This window comes from Aphelocoma coerulescens, chromosome 1A, assembly GCF_041296385.1.
Source record: "Aphelocoma coerulescens isolate FSJ_1873_10779 chromosome 1A, UR_Acoe_1.0, whole genome shotgun sequence".
Taxonomy (NCBI): domain Eukaryota; kingdom Metazoa; phylum Chordata; class Aves; order Passeriformes; family Corvidae; genus Aphelocoma; species Aphelocoma coerulescens.
In genome coordinates this window covers 21,304,451-21,324,085 of record NC_091014.1, presented here as the reverse complement: position 1 = coordinate 21,324,085, position 19,635 = coordinate 21,304,451, and the positions used below count along the sequence as shown (strand labels likewise).

Genomic DNA, 19,635 nt, shown 5'->3' with positions numbered 1-19,635 from the left:
GGAGACATTAGTGCCAGAGCAATCATATCTTTTATCTTGAGAACTATTTCCAGCAAGGTATGCTGACCTTATTTTCCATCCTCCCACACTTTGGATAAGAGTTTCGGGAAAACTTTATTTTTCCTTTGCTGGGTATGGATCTAATACAGATTTTAATACCAGGGGACTAGCAACCTTTTGGGTAGACTAGTAGCTTGACTCACTGCAGAAGAAATGAAGGTATGCCAGTACAAATAGGAAGCTGATTTATTGTGAATTGTCAGAAAAATCTTTACTTCCTATGCTAGTGTTGCAGACTTTAGCCACCATGTGTGGAGGGAAATTAGCTTGTTGAATACAGTTTGCCCATGGATGAAGAGGTTTTTAACACTGTAGCACTACAAACAAGTGGGTTTGGGGTGGTAGAGCTTTATAACCCAGGGAGCAGGGCATGGGATGAAAACCGGGTGAGAGCAAATGCTTCCAGATGGACCCAGCATTGCCCTGCAGAGGCCCTGCGCTGGAGTGCACAGTTCACTGACAGCACAGGCAGCTGCCAGCCCCGGCTGCAGGACACTCCTGGCTCCCTGTGCATTGCCTGCTGCACGTCGTCTGTCATAAGCCCTGCTGCCCTCCCAGTGAGCAGGATCCATCCTCTCAGCAGAAACACTGTATGCTGTGACAAGGGTGAGGCCGAGGTGTCCTGGTATTACTGCCACCCTGCCAGCCTGTACCATGGCATCTGCCCCAAAATAGGGCAAGGGGCACTTCCCATCCTTCTATGGAGCCAGTTTCAGTGGCTTTAATTACATCTGCGGTTTGGATGGCTTTGCTTGGCCATTAAAATCCATTTCACAACAAGTAGTATTGAAATGAGCAAGGAATATTTGTGGCAGCTGTGGATTTCCTCCAGACCTACAGGAAGAGTAAATTAGTTACTGAAAACTTGACAGTTTGTCCTGAGTGCTTAACTCCTTCCTCTCTGGAAGCTTGCTTTTCAAAAGGAAGTGACTTTAAAAGGAAATAATATACCCAATGTTTTTTTATTCCTCCACCCCCTTTTTACGGTAGGTCTGTAATTGCAAAACCAGCCAGAAGTGATTTGTTTGAAGAGGAAATGTGGGAACTTCCTTTATAAATATTGCCTTTCCCTTCGTGTGCATCCAAACACAGTTTGCTCTGCTGGCGGAAGAAAAAGTGCTTGAACTGAACAAGCACTTATTCCCGTAGCTCATGCCCCATGTAAACATGAAAGAAAGAAGTTTTAGGGGGGGAAAAATAACCAAAAACAAACAAAGCAACAAACAAAAATTAAAAAAAAAAAAATAAAAAAGGTGGTTGTTAGTAAGGGAGGAACTGAAGTTGGCTGAACCATCAGATCAGCTGGGAGTTTGCCCAGCCATTCGCTGTCAGTACTTTCAGATGCCTTCGTCCTCTGCTCGGGAGCACCGGGCAAGTTAAGGTCCCGTGGAGAGGTGGGGGTGAATCAGTGTTTGCAGAGCCGGCGATTAAAGAACCTGCTGTGACCTGCTCTGCAAGATAGGGCCGTATCAGCCCGAGCCAGCTCCTATCGCTGTTTGGAATGGTTTCTTTTTTTAACAAGTGTCAACATATGTATCTTTCCTGGTAAAGTAGAAACAGTAGCCTGTACCCTTCCCCAGCCTAGAAATACCTCTGAAATATTTGCAGGAGAGGGGTTCACCCACCAAAAGAGCAGCTACAGCCAGGGAAGTGTCTGTGCCCAGCAGCCGCAGGTAGATTAAGCTCACAAGGAGAGAGCAAGTTTTAACCTGGCAGGCCAAGCCAAGCTAGACTCTTGTGCTTTTTTAGTTCGGGCGGGGTGGGGGTTTGTTTGGGGGGTTTTTTGGTTTGTTTTTTTTTCTTGAGTGCACAGTATCAGGGCGTATGGGCTCTTTGGGTGTGGCAGCCAGCTGGCCTGGCTTGATAACATAAATCGGTGCAGATGATGCGAATCAAGGCAGGGGGTCCAGTTCCCAGCTTTGAAGGATTCCAGATTAGGAAGACAGGTCACAGAGAAAGCAAGGGAGAGTGGGGAGGCAGTCAGGCTGATTCTCTGAGAGGCACTGAAGATGAGAAGAGCCCTTCTGCCTGATTTGAAGGAGGGAAGTGTTCTTATATTGCTTGTAATTAGGCAGAGATTCACCTTGTTCATCGGATTTGATGGACAAATGAGACATTCCTGGTGTTTTAACACTGGATTGCTGTGATGCTTTCTGATCTGTCCAGCAAGAGGCACAGCCAAGCCACTGTAGTATTAATGAGAAGGTTGTGATTTTTATACATTTCTCAATGGGGAAGAAATTTCACTCAAGCTTCCAGCCAGGCTTTGTAGTGGTTCCCTTTTGCACTTTTAGAAACAAAGAGAAGAATAAAATTTGCAGTGCGATAGGCTATCATGGGAAAAGTCAGTCACTATCAAGGAAGATACCAGAAACTTCACTGATCCATCCAGCTAGTCTCAGGTGAGGCTTGCCTGGCTCACCATGCCAGTAGTCCTCACATCCTCTCATACCCCACTTCAGAGGAACAGACATCTCAGTGCAGGATGATAGAGGAGTGGGAAGTAAATTTTGGGTGATTTTTACTTTTTAAATAAAATTAAAAATAAAATTCTCCTCTCTCCAAATTCTTCCTGTACTTTGTTCAATGTCACACAAATGCTTTTAAAGCCTTGTAGTGCTCAGGATAAGATTTTCATTCTTTTATGCCTTTCCTCTTGTAATCTACACCATCATTTGCTGCTTTCTTTATGCATCTTATTCTCCCTTATCCGTGCCACATTCCTCATTTAACAGTCTTTGCTCCTTTTTACCTTCCTACACTTCACATTTTTTCCTCTCCTTTTTCACACTCCCACTGTCATGCCTGGTCCTTCTTCCAGTAAGGTAGGCTGCATTCTGTAATTCAGGGAGTAAACCTTCAAATTCTTGTGTGAGTACTGACTACATGATGAAAGAGACTGCAGGACTGGGCCCTAGTTTGGCCCAGATATATGGGGAAAGGTAGTGAAGCCAATTTTAAAGTAGTCTTATTTACTTTGGTGGTTTGTATCACTTTGGTTGACTATTAAAATGTGTATTTCTAAGGTGAGGTGTGCACCAATGGCATTGTATAAATAAAGAATTCCAAGAACTTGGTATAAAAGATTTTATAGAGGTAATATGTTACTTCCAGTTCAGAGAAATGAAGGGACACTAAAATCGGTTTTACTAGCACCCTGTGTTTTAAAAAGCCTTTCTTTTTCATTTTGTTTAACCTCCTGTGCAAGCCCGGGCATGTTTGAGGCTACCAGGATCCAATTTCATGTAGTATCCTATTTCAAATCCAGGCCAGAGCAGATTGATTGAAAATCAGTGCTGTCAGAAGTAAAACTGCCTGTGGAATGCCTTCAATGACATGAAGATGAAAGGGAGAATGTAATATAACAGATACTGATTTTCTTTTTTGAGGTGTAAGGCTCTGAAGCAGTGTCCCTGGATGTCATACCATTTACCTTGATTGAGCAGTAGTGGTTGTAGAACAATTTTGGTGAATTTTTGTGTTCTTCAGTTAGTAGTTATCAGCTGTGTTCTGAAGAGGGGGTGGTTGGTGTTGCTGGGATTGTTTTAAACTAAAGCAGCAGCTGTAGAATATTTCATGGCAAGTACAGAGCTACCTGTAAGTCTGCATAACACCGGAACAATTCTTGCCAGTGAAATGCTTACTGATATTTTGAAATGATCGAGCTTCTTCAGTACTTTGAAAACTGCTAGTGAATGCAAACTAGTTTAACTGGTCTAGGTTTATACTGGTTTTTAGGGTCAGCACAAACACAGATGGCAGCCTGCTTCATTCTCCCATAAGTTTCTATACCTCTTCTCTTCCCTGTCCCACAGAGGCCAAAGGATCAAAGAAAAAGAGGACTATATGAGAACTGAGGGAAACAGTAATATCATTTTAGGACTTTGAAGCAGTAGGAAAGGGAAGGGAAAACTGAACTTGTGAGCTCTGGTTAATTTTGAATTCTGGGTGTCATGGTTTAGGAATGGAACAGCACTCTCCAGGTACGTGTCCCCCCCACCCCCAAGACTCTTTCCAAACCAACCAACCACTCACTTGCTCCCCCCACCTTCTTTGCCCTTTCCACTCCGGGATGGAGTTGAGAATTGGAGACACAAAAAGGGGAAAATTACAGGTTGAGATAAGAAACAACTTACTGGAGACAGGAATGAGATAAAAAATGAACAGTTAGAGCTACAGTATTAATAACAAAAGTATACAAAATGAGGGTGATTTACAGGCAAATAAATGCTCACCTGAGAAAATTAATGATAGCCAACCTGCCACTCTTTTGTGTGACCCAAAGCCACGCTTTTCTTCCCAGAAGTAAGATTCCCCTATTTCCTCCCCCCCACCCCATGACAGTGATAATGTGGATGGTATAGAATAACAGCCTAAACATACCCACACAGCTCCAAGCTCTGCCCCCTCACAGTTACTGCAAAAAAATTAACTCTGTCCTGGACAAAACCAGGACATTGGGTAATTTAAAAATTTGGCTATGGCAGTATCATGCTGAATTCCTGGAAAACCAAGAGTAAACATTGTTCTGGTGTGTAATGCTGGTCTGTCTCCTGTCCCCTGCACTAGGTGATGGTCATGACATGGGGAGCATCCTGCATCATTGGGAGACCACCAGGTTGCACAAATAGGTCCCTTGCATGGAGGTGGTGTGTCACGGTGGCTGGCCTTGGCTCCATTTGCTCTCAAAATAAAGGGAGAGGCTTCAGAAAAAAAGTTGGTGTCCTCACATTCTGAAAAAGTGCTGTCTAGAGACAGCCAAGAGAATAGCAGTGAGCCAAGCAGAGGAGAAAGGAAGTCAGTAATAAAATTCAGGAGCTCATGTGCTAGAAGTAGAATCTGCTGTCTGTGGTCAAGGAGGTGGAGAGGGCAGAGTGGAGATGACCAAGAGTCATGTAAGCTAGAGAATTGAAGGCGAGGGAAGATAATGCATTGGCCAGATATTGGAGTGTAGTAGTGTGATACTGGGTTAATTAGAGATGTAAATACACTGCAATGTTTAGAGTATTAGGCTGACATTTGATATCACCCTAAAGTTTTTAACATTATGTTATATATCCTGTTTCCGTATGGGCATGGTGTCAGTGTTGTAATGTTGCCTTCCCAACACTGAAATGTGAAGATCCACCCTCAAAATTAAGCTCAAAAAGCAGTATGTAGTTTTATGCTATGTGCTCCGTCCTATCAAGGGCACTGTGCTTGTTAGCTCAACAGCCAGATAAAAGTTACATGGGCATGTAAAAGTCTATATGAAAAGTATCTGCTCCATATGTTACATATAGCTGAAGGCTCAGGGGAGTAAGGTTTGTGTCTGGGAACCGGATAGCACAACTTTCTATCCCTGACCCAGTGCCTGCCCTTTTTAACAAACAAACAAAAGCCTTCCTCAAAGAAAAGTGGTTTATGATCTGTTTTTAGCTCTAGAAGCAAACATTAAAAAAAAAAAGAAAAGGGACTCAATATGTTCTTACTCGTACTTGCAGCAGCATCAGCTTTAGGCACTGCAGAACGAGTGTCACACTTGGTTCCTCGCTGTTTTCAGAAGCCATTATCTCCCTGGCAGTTGCAGTGCCAGGGCAGCATGTTATCTACTTGCAAAATTTTGCACTTGGACACAACCAGTCAGCCTGAGTTTATCATCTATTTGAAATGAGACCTTGACCCTGAATACAGAGGTGCAGTTGCCTAATGAGGGAGAGGGCACTTGCAGGATGGGGAGGTGGTTCATTGTTGTCCTGTTTCTACTGGGTCATTGACCCTCCTGATAGTTTTAACTTCATGAACCATACAAGGTAGTCTTCATCCTTTCCCCCTAAAGGTGTATTTTGATTTGAAAGGCAGAAATTGTCTCATGTGAAAGGTGGGAACAATTAAGACAGTTCAGATTAGGACAGGATAAAAGCTAAAAGTAGTCTAATCTCTCACTGTCTTCTGCAGGTTATGGAGGGGAGAGGGAGTCCTCTCAGAAAAGCAGTTCAGAGAAGATTGATTCCTAATCCAGCAGGCAATGCATGGCAGGACTCTCTCTGTCAAGGCAGTAGAGAGAGAAACAGGAAGATTAGCCTTGTTAGACTGAAGTTAGTTTATGTGAGCATCCCCCTACTCACTTGCTCTGTTGGTGCTCATGGTTTCTGTCAGCTTTAAAAAACAATTTCCCTGTGCTGTCCAAGTACTTTTAGCTTGAGGTCAGTCTGCAAGGGCCCCCAGCTGTTAGAGGACCTGTGCTAGCATTACGTATTCAAGTTCCTTTAGTTCAAGCAGTCCATTTTGACTGGCCAGCTGGCCAAATCAATACCATGAAAGACTAGTTCTAGTGTAAGATACTGAAAAAGAGCTGTTGTGCTATGAGCAGGAGGTAGAAGGAAGAAACAAAACCAAACAAACTCAAGAAGCCTTGTGGCAGATGGTACCACCTGTGTCCATCCAAAGCAGTGTGCCATTTGAGTGGAGAAACATGGAAAATCTGATGACTCAGTCTGAATACATAGGGAGACAGTGAGTGAGATTTCTGGCTTGTGTCCCAAGCTTCTTATGAAAAAGGCTTCCAATTTTATAACACAGAAAATTGAATACAGTTTGGTAGCATCATTCTCTGGCACAGCTGATTACCAACTACAGACTGAAATGCCTCGTGTATCCATGTGAGAACTGCCACATAAGTAGTTAGATGATTCTGTGCCAGGTCCTGGGTTATGGCTGAACCAGTTTTCTCAATAAATACATTTGTGATGTTTTTAGCAAGTGATATACCTTTACTAATACCTTTATTATTTGGGGTATAGCTGAATGGACATAACAGTTAGGGTTGACAGCATTTGATTACTTTTCCAGGCTCAGCCAAATACTAATTTCCATGCACTTCAGTTCTGGCATCTACAAAGCTGGGAGGTGAACCAACTGTGCAAGACGTGCCTAAATTACTGTTCAGCAATGCTTGCAAAAAAGCTTGTAAGGAAAGAGACAACACGGATATATAAAGCAAACTTCTCAGCAGGATCAAGTCTTGTTTCCTTGCTGACTACCTCCACCTCCTTCTTTCTTGGCTGTTGACAGGATGATAATTGTTCACATTTCTTTGCACTTCCTTTTACTTCTGAATTTTCTTTTCCATGCTTAAGTTGCACCAGATCTGTTTTTCCTGTTGTTGGTAAGACATAGAAAGAAATCTGCCCTTTACCTTGGTCCTACAGTCTAATTTTTTTGTTTGTTTCTTGGGTTGGCTGCTTTACTTACACTTCCCTCATACAACCTTCCTCAGTCCAATCCTACACTCTCCACTTAGGCTGTATCATGCAGCTGTGGTTAAAATATCTCACCTAGCTCTTCCATATACCTCATCTCACAATTTTGATGAGCATCCATGTTCATCCTGTACCCAGTGAGGGTTGTTCCCTCAAACAGCTTTTCCCTGCAAAGAGATGAATGTACATAGTCTTAACAGAACATCTTCCTGAAGCAACTAGATATAGGGTATGAACACAGGAAATTAAATCCCATGGAACATTAGCAAACTAAATTTGGTTTAGCACTGGGCAGCCTCAAGAAACATGAAGGGAAAATACAAGTCCTGCTGATGCTTGTGCCTTACTTTCTTGAGAAGCAGAGTTATGTGAGTCTCAAAATCATGTTCAGTTGAGATGAGATGATTTGGAGAAAAGGTGGTGATTTTGCCAGGTGTTCAGGTCTCTCTTCCCTGAGAACTGCCATGCAGTGGTCTTTTAGTGCATGCATTGGCTTGTGCTGCAAACTGTTTGATTGTGCATTGCATGCTTTGCTAAAAGCAGCTGAGATAACTCTGTGTATGGAACAGGTCAAGGCATACAACACTCACTATGTCTGTTGGCTGGGATATTTTTTTGAGGACAGTTGTCATCTTCACATTTAAGTTGAACAATCTACATGAACTCTTTTTATCACTTTTTGGCATATACAGTGATGTTAAAAAATATCTGATGGTATTTTATACTTCCCTAAAGAGACAGACATTCTTAAATGTTTGGCTCTGGGAGGTGCCAAGTACTGCCACTGGTCAGAGCATGTTCAAGCTCTAGCTAGAGGAGTACCAACTCATACAGTAACCCATCTGTAATGCTAGGCATTCTTTCTGGTAATACATCAGTTTAGGTCTCAGTTCTTCAGTAGTTAGTTGTACATCTGTGAGCAACTGTCCATCTGATTTATTATCTGAGCAGCTATTGAAATACAGAACATTGCCCCATTTAGCTTCAGGATGGAAAGTTATGGTGTGATAAAGTTGTGTTTAAAATGCAATAAAACTGACTATATATAAACAAATTACAAGTTTATATTGCACTATAGATGATCTTAAATCAATATTTTTAAAGTTCATAAATTTAATGTGATTAAACACAGCTTAATGCATATGAATATATTTTTAATTGTTGCCTTCTTTTATTTAGTAAGAAGATTAAACTGTCCTGGAAAATAACTTGATTGTAGTGAAGAAGACTCAGTGGAAAAGTGAATGTAAGTATTCCACAGCATGTGTCAATTACTTATGTTTACAAACCATTGGCATTGGTGGTATTATAAATCATGTTAAATTGACAGCCACTTTTATTATGGTGAGAATGCAGGATCTGACTACTGTGTATATGTGTGGGAGGTATAGAATATCTGTGATGTGGGTCTATAGGCTTATATGTACCTAAATGCTTTTAATGGGGCCATGTGCTATTAGTCACTTGCATGCTTAAGAACTATTCGCAGGAAAAATGATAAACTATTTGCCCTCAAAAAGATAAAAAAACCACTATTCCCATATAAATACCCACAGAGATTCTTAAATTCAGTAATGCAGACATATTTGCTATTTCCAGAGGAATTTAGTCTAACTTGCAATAATGCAGCCTGTGTATAGTATTTTTTGGTATACTTGCCCCAAAGATGTGAGATTATAGTACAAAAAAATTACACTGTGGATTGGCAATTCAATTTAGAGTGAAATACAGCAGTTGCAAGTTCCAGGCTAAGTGCATCATTGCTCGCTTCAGGTCACTTTTTCAAACCTGCAGTCAACAGTTCTCTAACAATAAGAGCTTTGGTGCTTTGGTTCATTTTCTAGAACCTCTTGAAACTGTTACTTTGCTGGTGAATACCCCATTATTTTTCCTAAAGTAATTGCTTTCCTTAGCTGTATTTCATAATAATGTGAACCCTCTGTGTGCCTGCACATGTGTTTGTATGTATATATTTGTGTATGAAGCAAAGCTGTGTCTCTGCAAGTCATTCCCCAGGAGGTTTTGAGTGGCTCTGATGTGCAGGGCAATGATTGTCAGGAACTTTTAGCTACCATAGACTCGTTCCAGTTTTTTTTCATATTACATTTTTCCCACGATCTCACCTTCCTTTTCCCAGAGCCTGACTGATGAGCTTGGAAGCGGTCAACTAAGCCTTTCCAAATGCTGAATAAAGTATAGAATTAATGACTTAGATGTTAAACAGAACAGTGATTATGTCTTAAATGTCTAACAAGCTGGGACAGTTGTAATTCTAGCCTTTCAGGTTTTATAAACTTGTCTTCAATAATTACTGGCTGACCAGTAGTACTGAAAACTGCAGGAACTGCATATAGCATTGCAAAGAGCTGTCTGGTTTATATAGAGTTGTCTACTGATATAGGGTTGCTTGAAATGAAGATCCTCAGATTTGACAATGTTGTACCCCAAGTTAAAGATTTACAGATTAGGCTGTGCATTGATTCTTTCCATTACTAGTATCTGGCCAAGCTTGAAATGTATGTAAGCTTATAAGGTATAAAATCAAGTGCTTAAAACCTTCTGATGTGTATTGAGCAAAACAATGCAGTTTGAAGTAATTACTGTAACCAGTCACTTTAGTTGCTTCAAGATCCTTAAAAGTACATTCCAAATGACCCTGTTCAGGCCACTGACACTTCTTGAACTATCCCATGCATGTGACGACTTTGTACATGTAAAATTTTTGTCAGTCGCTTTCACATTTTTCTCACCACTCAATCTTCAACTGTTACTTCTGGGAAACTTGGGAAGGGCTATCTTTAGCTTCCATTTTTTGTGAAATAAGCAGAATATTGTTGATTTCTTCTTTGTAGTTTTTAAGGGCCTATTTAGCAGGAGAGCACCATTTGAGTGTTGGTTGAACTAGAAGAGATATCTGCCCAGTTTGAATGTCATTTCATGTATGTATGTGGAAACAATTAAAAGACATGAAGTAGAGCTGTATTTCAAGAAGCTGAGTAGTATAATACTGGCAATGTGATTATTAGCTGATCCTTAAACTGACAGAGAAATAAACACATTCTGCTGCAGAGATGGATGATAACATTTTGACCTTCATGTAAAAATAAATAAGATCTCCAGTATATGTTATTTTTCTGATATTTTAATTTTGTGCAAATGTAGTCTGAGCTCCTAAATGTAAACCTTCTTTTTGATCTGGCTCTTGCAGGTATGTCACATTAAAATTAGAGATTTATTCTTCTAAACGTCAATAATTTTCAAAAATTAATTTGCCCCACATTGGCTGGGATTTTTGCAGTAATACCAAATTAACAAGCTTTTGTGGAGAGAAGAAAATACCTTTTCACATGCACTTTTAGTTTTGTATCTCAAAAGTGGCTATGGAGATATTCTCATATACAAAGACAGCAGAATTGAAAGGAGGAATCAGAGGACCTAATGAGAGCCAAGGGGAGCAGTGGTTTTACCTGCAGCCACTCACAAACTGGAGGTAGAGCCCTGAAGCTGTGAAATCCAGCACCTCCTCTTACAATCATCCATTTTGATGTGTAGCACATCTAGAAATATTTATTAAAAGTTTCTGGTTTAGTCAAAATTGAAAATTAAATTTGAAACTTGAGCTTGAATACATTGTAATGGTTCAGCAGGATAACTGATAGGATTTTGGCTTTGGTTACCCATAAAGCCAGAAAGTGGAATAAACTTGCTCTTCCTCATTCTCATCCAGTGAAATTCTGGATTGACTTTTCAAAGAGATGAAAGATCTAGCTGGGATGCTGGATAAATCCAGTGAAATGTTGGCTTGCTGTGTTTCTCTGCCTGATAAAGAGGCGAAAAGAATATGAGAGAGTGAGGGGTTTGTTCCTCTTAAAAAATAAGGAAAGGCTAGGAAAAACATAAAATGGACTGGTAGAGATGATGAACAGCCAATTGTGTTGAATTAGGCTGATGATACATCAAAATAATCTTGAGGCAGTGACTGCAAGGTGGAGGAAGGGGAGTGCGTACCTTGGGGGAATCAGGAGCAGGCATCATCAAGTAGAGCACAGGCAGGAGAGTGCGCAAGATGAGGGGAAGAACACTCGGCCCTGATTAGATACCAAAATTAGGTTTTCACTGCACATTTTGTAATTTGTGATCCCAGGAACTAGTTCTTAGTGTAGCACTGAGTGTTTTTTCACTGTTGTCAGCAGTATTTCTTATGTAAAATGTGTGCACTGGCATCATAAATAGCCTGATTCAAACACCATTTTGAAGGGTGAGGACCATGTCATGCCATGTGCTGTCACTAAGCTCTGCTGGCTGGTAGGCAGGTTCTTCCTGAAAGGTCTATGGAGATGTTTTTTAGACTTCTAGAATTATAAAATATTTTCTCAAAACCAGTGTCCATCTCAAAAATATCCACCTTTGTTTCAGGATCCAGCTCGCTATTGTAAAATTAATTATCATTTAAGATAATTAATTAAGAGCTTGGCTCCCATATTGTGGATGCTGTAAATATTTCTCAGCAACATTTGGACAATGTGGTAAATAAAGCATAGAGGCACACTTGATAATAAGGAGAAAAAGAAATATTTAGGAGTTACTAGTTCATTAAGTAAGGTCTATGCTGTGCATGAAATGAGGCAGGGAAACTGGGGAAAAAGTCTTCCACTATAGAGACTATGAAGGAATCACATAAGGAACTTTAATTCTAGATATGACAGTCAATCAGACTTAAGTCCCCAGAATCACCTCTAAGACACATCTTTAGATCCATATGACTTAAGTTGCCAAAACAGGTAAAAATTGTTCCGTATCTTCTGTGTGCCTTGGGCAGTGGGCAAGAACATGACATTGCAAAATGTTCCCACAGAATTTCTGCCACTGTCACACTGAGACCGTAAAGGGCACTCAAGGGCGCTACACACGGATTGCATCTGTCTTCATGCATGTGATTTCTGGCATTTCTTCCAGTACCTATATCCTATCTTTTTTTCTTTCCCTGCATCTCTGTCTTTCCTGTGTTGCCTGGCTAACTTTAAGGAGTACTTCAGCTCCAGGAGAGATGATAGCTCTGCACTACCAGCATGAGTAGCCTGTGACACCAGGTCAGGCTGCAACCAGCAGCAGTAACAACCACAGGAAAGCCCTGCATAATGATTTCTCCAGGGTGTGTAGAGCAGCTTATTTGGAGACTTATTTATGTTGTTGTTTTCTCACATGCTATCAAATACAATCTTTTATTTCCCTCTAATCTGGGTTTATATTCACTGGGTTATGTAAAGGCCAAATGTCTTGCCTTTGCTGCTAGATCTTTGCAATAAGAGTGCCCATGGTGAAAGTCCTGCCCTTCTCCTGCCCTTATCGAGTCACTAGGAGAGAGCTGGCTCCACAGGCAAGCCTTGGCTCTCCATTTTTCTCTGGCAGAAGCCCACAGGGTGACCCCTCTAACAAAAGCATTGCACAGCTTCGTACATATTTCATATCACTAGCTGCAGATGAACTGTAATAGAGTTTTGCCCATATGTTGGCACCTTTTCCTCTATAGAGAAATGAGGCCACACTTTACCAGTAGTTGCAGTACTTGAATATATGAAACATGCTATGTACTTCTCATACTTCACTTTGAGACTTGCCTTCTAAAAAAAACTTGTGGATTAGCTATAAAAATGTGGTTCATTGGAGGTTATGAGTGACCTTTCTCCCTAATGCAGTAACACTTGACTAAGTCTACAGGTTTGGCTACAAGACCCACAGGAGAGAAGATTCTTGCAACAAAACACAGCTATTTATTTAGAGGTATCCATTCATCCTCCTTGAAACACAGACCCGCATGTCAGTCTTCCTTTCTCATGTTTCTCTGAAATGATCTCCTGGGGAATATGTAGAAAAACAAACAGTAGATTTTTTGCCATTTTAGGAGAGGGATGGAGACAAATTCAGCTTCAAAATACTTGGTATTTTAAATGCAAAATGGTCCTCCCTTAATTAATACTTGGCAAAGCATTTTAAAGATCAAAGTGTCAATATTAGCTAATTCTCATGACACACCTGTCAGGTAAGTAAAAATTATATCCATTTATAGCCCAGGCAGCTAAATACTGTCTAACATCAGCATTTTCACAGTTGCTACCTAGTTAATTTACTGAAATAAGTAGTCTAATTCTCAAAGGTTCTTCATATTCTTAGTCGTCCTAAATTATACTTAGTACTCCAGAGTACTCACTCTTTTGAAACTGAGTGCAAGTATTTTGGTGCAGAAACATGGGTATGTATGGCAGCAGAACCTGAGGCATCAATACTTAAAAGACTTTTTCCAAACTTAAGCAGCCCTACAAAGCCTAGAGCTGGAACCTGCATACTGTCAATTCCCAGGGTGGGCTCAGGCCCTTGCACGGCCCAGCTCTCATACCTTGAGGCACACTTGTTTCTCAGTAGAGCTGGAAAAAGTATGAGGTATAGATAGTCTTGAGAGGATCTGTCTTAAGAGATTTTTTTTTTCTTTTTTTGCAGGGAGTTGTGTACAGAAGGAGTTTTTAGAGAGGGAGAGGGTGCTTGAAGTGGAAAGAAAAATGGTGTGTGATAGAAATTAATTCTCCTACCTCCTGCTGTTGCTTCCATTAGAGATGCAGGTTATCTTGTTATTTCTGTCATGTCTCTCTCTCCTTTTGTTATAGCATCAGCAGAGTGGTATAATTGGGTTGGAGGACAAATTTTTTGCTGCTCTATTGAGCAATGACTGAAAGGGAGAGGAGATTTTGAACAAGTGCTGTCTCCCCTTCAGTGTGCAATGCAACTTGTTTCCAAATGGTGTTTTAGTTGGAGTGGTGGTGATTGTCAAGTGCCTTGCTTTGTCTGTGGAAACAGTTTTTGTAACCTGTTTGCTCCGTTCGGTGTGGCAATGCCCAGTCCTGAATACAGCACAAAACTTAAGGATGGCGTCACTCCATCCCAGTCTGTTCTCCCTCTTGCAGGAGCAGGTGGGAATGCACAAAACCCTAGCCAAAAGCTGTCGATGAGTTGGCACTTAAAGGAGGGAAAAGGCAGGCTACAGAAAGGGGTCTCAAGGCATTGAACAGTCTGGAGCAGGCGTGCATGGCTGAATTACGAGTTGGAATTGTTTGGCTTTCAAATTCAGAGGACTTGTTTGCTGTCTTGGCCCTGCTCAAAGTGAGTAAATGCTACTGCTAATAACAAAGCCTGATAGAGGAGGAGTGAAGGATTAAAAACACAAAATGATGACTCACCCTCCCCTCTCCCCCTTTCCCAGTTTCAGTCCCCACTAAACCACTTTACCTCACCAAAGCCCTGGTGGCATTTTGCTTATAAATAATCATGTGTTTGAAATGTTAAAATGTGTAGGCAGGAATTAAAAGGATATGTGATGCTACAGCATTAAAACAGTGCAAACCTTTGCAAGGGAATTGTGAAGGAAAATTATTTTTGGCAAGGGCTGCTGCATCCTGGGGAGATCAAGAGAAGGCACAAAGCAGTTTACCCAGGTCTAGAAAAACCAAGTAGAAAAGCTGGGTGAAATAAAATAGGGCTTCACATCAGTTCTTTGTCATATTAAAGCCAAATCTGAAGTTTTGGGGGGAGGCAAAGAGGATATTCATTGAAAAATTTCTGTTGAAGGTACCAGCCTAAACTGTTGTCCTTTTCTTACTGTAAAGGTTGGTGAATACAACTACGTGGTTATCATCCACACTGTAACACGTTTCTTCCTTCTCCTAATGTGTGATGGGAATGGGAGGTAACATGTAACACTCTCAAACCAGTGTGTCAGCCCATAGCATTTTACAGAATAAGTAGGTTGGGTTGGTCCATTTCTGTTATTATTTATACTCTCAAAGTGAAAATATTGGCATCGAGTTTCTTGTTGTGTCTGGCAACAAAAATTGAGAACTGTCCCTGCTTAGAAAAGGAAATGCATTACAGACTTAGAGGGAACTGTTGCACATCAGTTTTCAGCATTGACTTTAGCATTGATTGTGCAGCTTGAGTATCATTTTTAGTGTCATTCTCAGATGCTGCATTGGCTTTGTCTCCAAAAACTTTTGATTCCTGGATAAAGTAAGCCCTTTTATGGGACTGCTGACATTGAGTAGGTGAAATCAGCTTCCTCACGTCACTTCTTAATTTCAGGTGAGTGATCAATACCAGTGTGAACAATACCAGTGTGAACAGGCACAGATAAGGGCACTGTCCTGCTACTCTTCTTGCTGATGATCTTGCTGCTGTTTGCTTGTCTGTACAGGGGAAGCCTCTGAATGCTATGCCTGTAGCAACTGTGCAGTTACTAATAAAAAAACCAGATTTTAGGAGGCCCCATTCATTTAATGTCTAATTAATTTTTTGAGATACACTCTGAGCCTACAGAACCCAGGGAGGAGGGCTTTGAGGGGAACTCCTTGGGGGAGGTAGGATAGTGCCACTCCTTCACCTCAGCTACATTATGTCTCTCAGGCTGGAGCAGCAGCCCCTGCTGCTCCCAGCTCCCGACACAGGGCTTTTCACTCTTCCACCTGGCTTTCACCCCTTCACCCAGCCTTCAGACCAGGGCTTCTGCAAAAATGCATTTGAAATCTTCATGCTGCTGCTCCCCCTGGGTTTGGTGCCAGGGCAGCCTAACTGCAGGTGTGTTACTGGTCTCCTCATCGTACAGGACTTCTGCTCCATTCCTGCAGTGCATCCTCTTGCTTTGTCATAGCAAAGATGTTGTTTAAGCAGTTGTTTTAGGTAAACTGGTCTGTCACTTTGCTAAATGAAAATGATTTGATTAATGCACTGTTGTGTATAGAATACACCATCTCCACTGCTTTTAACCTTTGCTGCTACTTTTGTGCTAGCAAACATGAAAGAGTGCCCCATGCATTCAGGATGTTACTTTTTAATGCTAAATTTTTAATTTATGTGAAATTTATTTATAAGTCTAGCTTGTTTTGTTTTTCTCCCTCCTTTATTGCATTTAAACATATTACCTGAATCTTCATAATAATCTTCATTTCAATTAATCTTACATTTAATGTTACATTTAATTAAGGGATTTAAGAAGGATAAAAGTAACAATTAAATACTTGCTTGCCTAATAATTTTTAGGACTAAATTCAAGGCAAGCCTCAACCATATTTGATTCAATTAATGTAGTGCAAAAACATTGTGTTTAAAAACAGCCATTCCTTTGGACAGCTAGGTAATATTCTGGTGTACTGTTACTGCAGCACTCAATTTGATCAAGCACAATGCCATGAAATAATGTCAAGATGTAAAAATATCTACATTTAGGTAGGAAATTTCTCATTGTCAGTCAGTAAGCCAATGACTTTGTAAACAAAAGTCTTGTTTATCTTTGCTGGTTTTGTTTAAAATTGCATGACTTTAATTTGTTACTAGTTAACTGAATGGTATCAAATTACATTTCCTGGGAACTTAGAACTTTGCGAAACACTGCAACTCTTGTTTGTACACAGTGTTTCCTTTAAAATACGTCTCGAAATTTCCAGACGTTGAATGGATGTCCCATGGTTTTTAAGAAGCATGGGGTTTTAGTGCTTGAGGTTTGGGGGATCTTTCTTTTCTTTCTTTTTTTTCTTTTTTTCTTTTTTTCTTTTTTTCTTTTTTTCTTTTTTTCTTTTTTTCTTGCCTTTTTTTTGTTTTTATCCTTGAGGTTGCCAGGTCACAGTTTTGGCCTTGGCATCCTCTGCATCAGTTTACACCCAAAAGTCATAGGCTACAGGCCATTTGGCTCTTCAAGGTACTCAGAGAAGAAAAATGGGTCACAATACCTTTTCCATTGTAACGAGCAGAAACACAGAAAGAGAGTACAGCTGATCTCACGGGTGGTGGAGCAGATTCCTCAAGTCCTCCTGCACTTTTTACAGCCAACATCTTTAGAAAACATGAGCTATATTATTCTTTACAGAAGACTCTGGGAAAGTTTGGTCCCTGTTCTGCAGTGGCATTGGTTGCCAGTGCATCATCAGAAATATCCAGAAATTGAATGACTGTAGAGACCTCTTCTTGGTTGCAAAGCCAAAAGGATCCTATTCTAAGTCCGGGATGGTTCTAGGAGAGCAATGTGGTCAACTGAGCAGATTCATTGCATTGCTAGGCTTTTCACACCCTTACGTGAATCGGGCCATCCATATGTGAATTCTTTGGTCGATTGCCTTGAAAGATATATTGGATAGCGTTTGTTTATAGTGGTCCAATCTGCAGGATATAGATTTTATCCGGGCTGTAAATATTTGTGGTGCTATCCTGAGTTTGCTTTGCAGGATGTGTATGCTTCCTTCTTGAGCTGCCCCACATGGGAATGTTCTACCTGTTTGCATGATTACAGATTTTGCCTAAAGGAGCATTATGCAAAGTTATCTCTCCTAAGGGAGGTATATGTGAGCAAAACTTTTACAGCTCAGGGACAAGCTATGCTGAGAGAAATTGTTCTTTGAAAATATGTCTTTGAAGTATATATAGGACCAGAAGGAAAAGAACAAGGAAATGATGTACATGGGGAATGGAAACAAAAAAAAATATATATAAAAGAAAATGTTACAAATGTATATATTTTGTACAACTTGAGAAAAATTGAATGTGCTAACATTATTGTAAATAAGTGAGGTACCCTGAAAATAGTAATCTTATACAAAAGCAGCTGTTTATTCTCATGAAAGAAGAATGAGCAGAGATAACATCTTCTCCCAGCAAGCCTGTCTATTGTCTTTGACAAGGTGACAGGGAGCATTTTTTTCTCCAACTGCAGTAAACCTACTAAAGGTTTTTTACTTAAATTGTGTCAGGATGTGTTTATACACACACCCACTTTCTTAGGTACCAGTCCACCCTGGTACTGCTGTCAGTGCCGTAAGTATGGCTGCAACCAAAACTCAAGCCTAAGCAAGAGCTGAAAACTAAACTTGCCAGAAGTTGAAAAATGGGTAGTTCCTGCTAGAACAGCTCCATGAGTGTCTTCTCACCATCTTTTGCATGGCACTACCAGTCCAAAGCAGAGATTTACCTTTCAGAGCAAGGGATTACTGTGCTTACAGGTGACATAGATTCTCTTCAGTGATGAACTAGATATCAACTGTTCTGTTCAGATGTCAGGCAAAGTTTAACGTTGACCCAAGATTTTTCTTTGAAATAAATGGCAGGACAACCTGTGGAGAGAGGGGCAAGCTGCTTACTTTCATATTCACTAGATAAACTGAAACTCTGACCTTGTGGGACAGTAGAGAAAAAAGAAGGTTTCCCAAATGAGGTGTTCAGCATGGTATGATCTTCCTTATGCATCTGTTAAGCAGCTGACAGGAGCCTGTCTTGTGACTTCGATTGCTGACTAGCAGGGGAGAGGAAAAGCAAGAAGGGGGGAAGGAGAGGGCACATCCAATGTTTTGCAACACATGATTTTGAGGCAAGCATCTCTGCAGTGCTGCTTCTTGTCTTGCTCTGCCAACTCCTTTACTGAGGTTGAACTGCATTTATCATCTTTGGTATTAATCTAATACATCTAAAATTCTTGGACAAGGTAAATATTTGACAGCCCCTATATGCCTAATTTGTCCCCATGCTTTAAAGATTTGCAGTATCCTTGTAAAATATTGTCCTGCAAATAGTGGGTGGTAGAGTGCATGCTGTTACAGTAAGTGAAGTAGAGCTTTTTAAGTAAATTCCCTAAGCGGATGCACATTATAGCATACAGCTATGTTTTCTGGAGTAGTTGGAATTCCATTCACCAGCCCTGGAAAAGGCATAAGCACCTAAGAGATGGAAATTAGTACAAATTGATCTCATAAGAGCAAATTTTATTTAAATTCTTGTCTATCAGTGAGTGATCTTGATTTTGTTAACAACAAGTTTGCTTTCATTATGGGTAAAATATACAGTATAATATCTAAATAAAGAGTATGTTAAGCTGTTAAATGCTGGTTCCACAATTAATCAGAGATTTTCTAGCTTTTGCTTTAATTTGGAGTCTGCTTGTCAGTCTTCATCTTTATTCGTGGTAAATAAAACCTCTTCCCTGAAGGGATCAAGGTAAGAGCCATAGTATTATGTCTGCTGCAATCAGCGATTTTGTAGGGATCTTGTTAAAGTTCAAGTTCTTTCCCTGCAATTGAGCAGAAATACTAATGTATGCTGGAAATAAATGCTTGATCCACTGTTAAAGGGGATCAAGAAAGCTTAAAATACAGGGAAGCTGCTCAAGGAAAGTTTCAGCACCCTTTGGAAGAGGAGCCAAAGATAAACTGATAAATACCAAAGATTGTAGCTGGGCCTTTCCCTCAGCCCTTTCTCCAGTCAACAGTTGTTGGACCTGTAGTTATTTGAAAACCAGGGAGGTTATAGCCTG

The 19,635-nt window shown here is 40.5% G+C and overlaps 1 protein-coding gene across 4 annotated transcripts in view; it reads left to right on the top strand.

Annotated features, from left to right (window-relative positions):
* Positions 1–19,635, top strand: part of PLXNB2 (plexin B2) — a 252,661-nt gene that overhangs the window by 127,643 nt on the left and 105,383 nt on the right. For 3 of the 4 annotated variants that reach the window (XM_068996091.1, XM_068996111.1, XM_068996101.1), the window contains exon 4: positions 8,481–8,547. In XM_068996091.1, coding sequence (XP_068852192.1) covers positions 8,546–8,547 — 2 coding nt within the window. In that variant the 5' untranslated portion in view covers positions 8,481–8,545. Of the gene's footprint in view, positions 1–8,480; positions 8,548–15,337; positions 15,429–19,635 lie in introns of those variants that run through there. The other variant, XM_068996121.1, reaches the window with a different exon arrangement.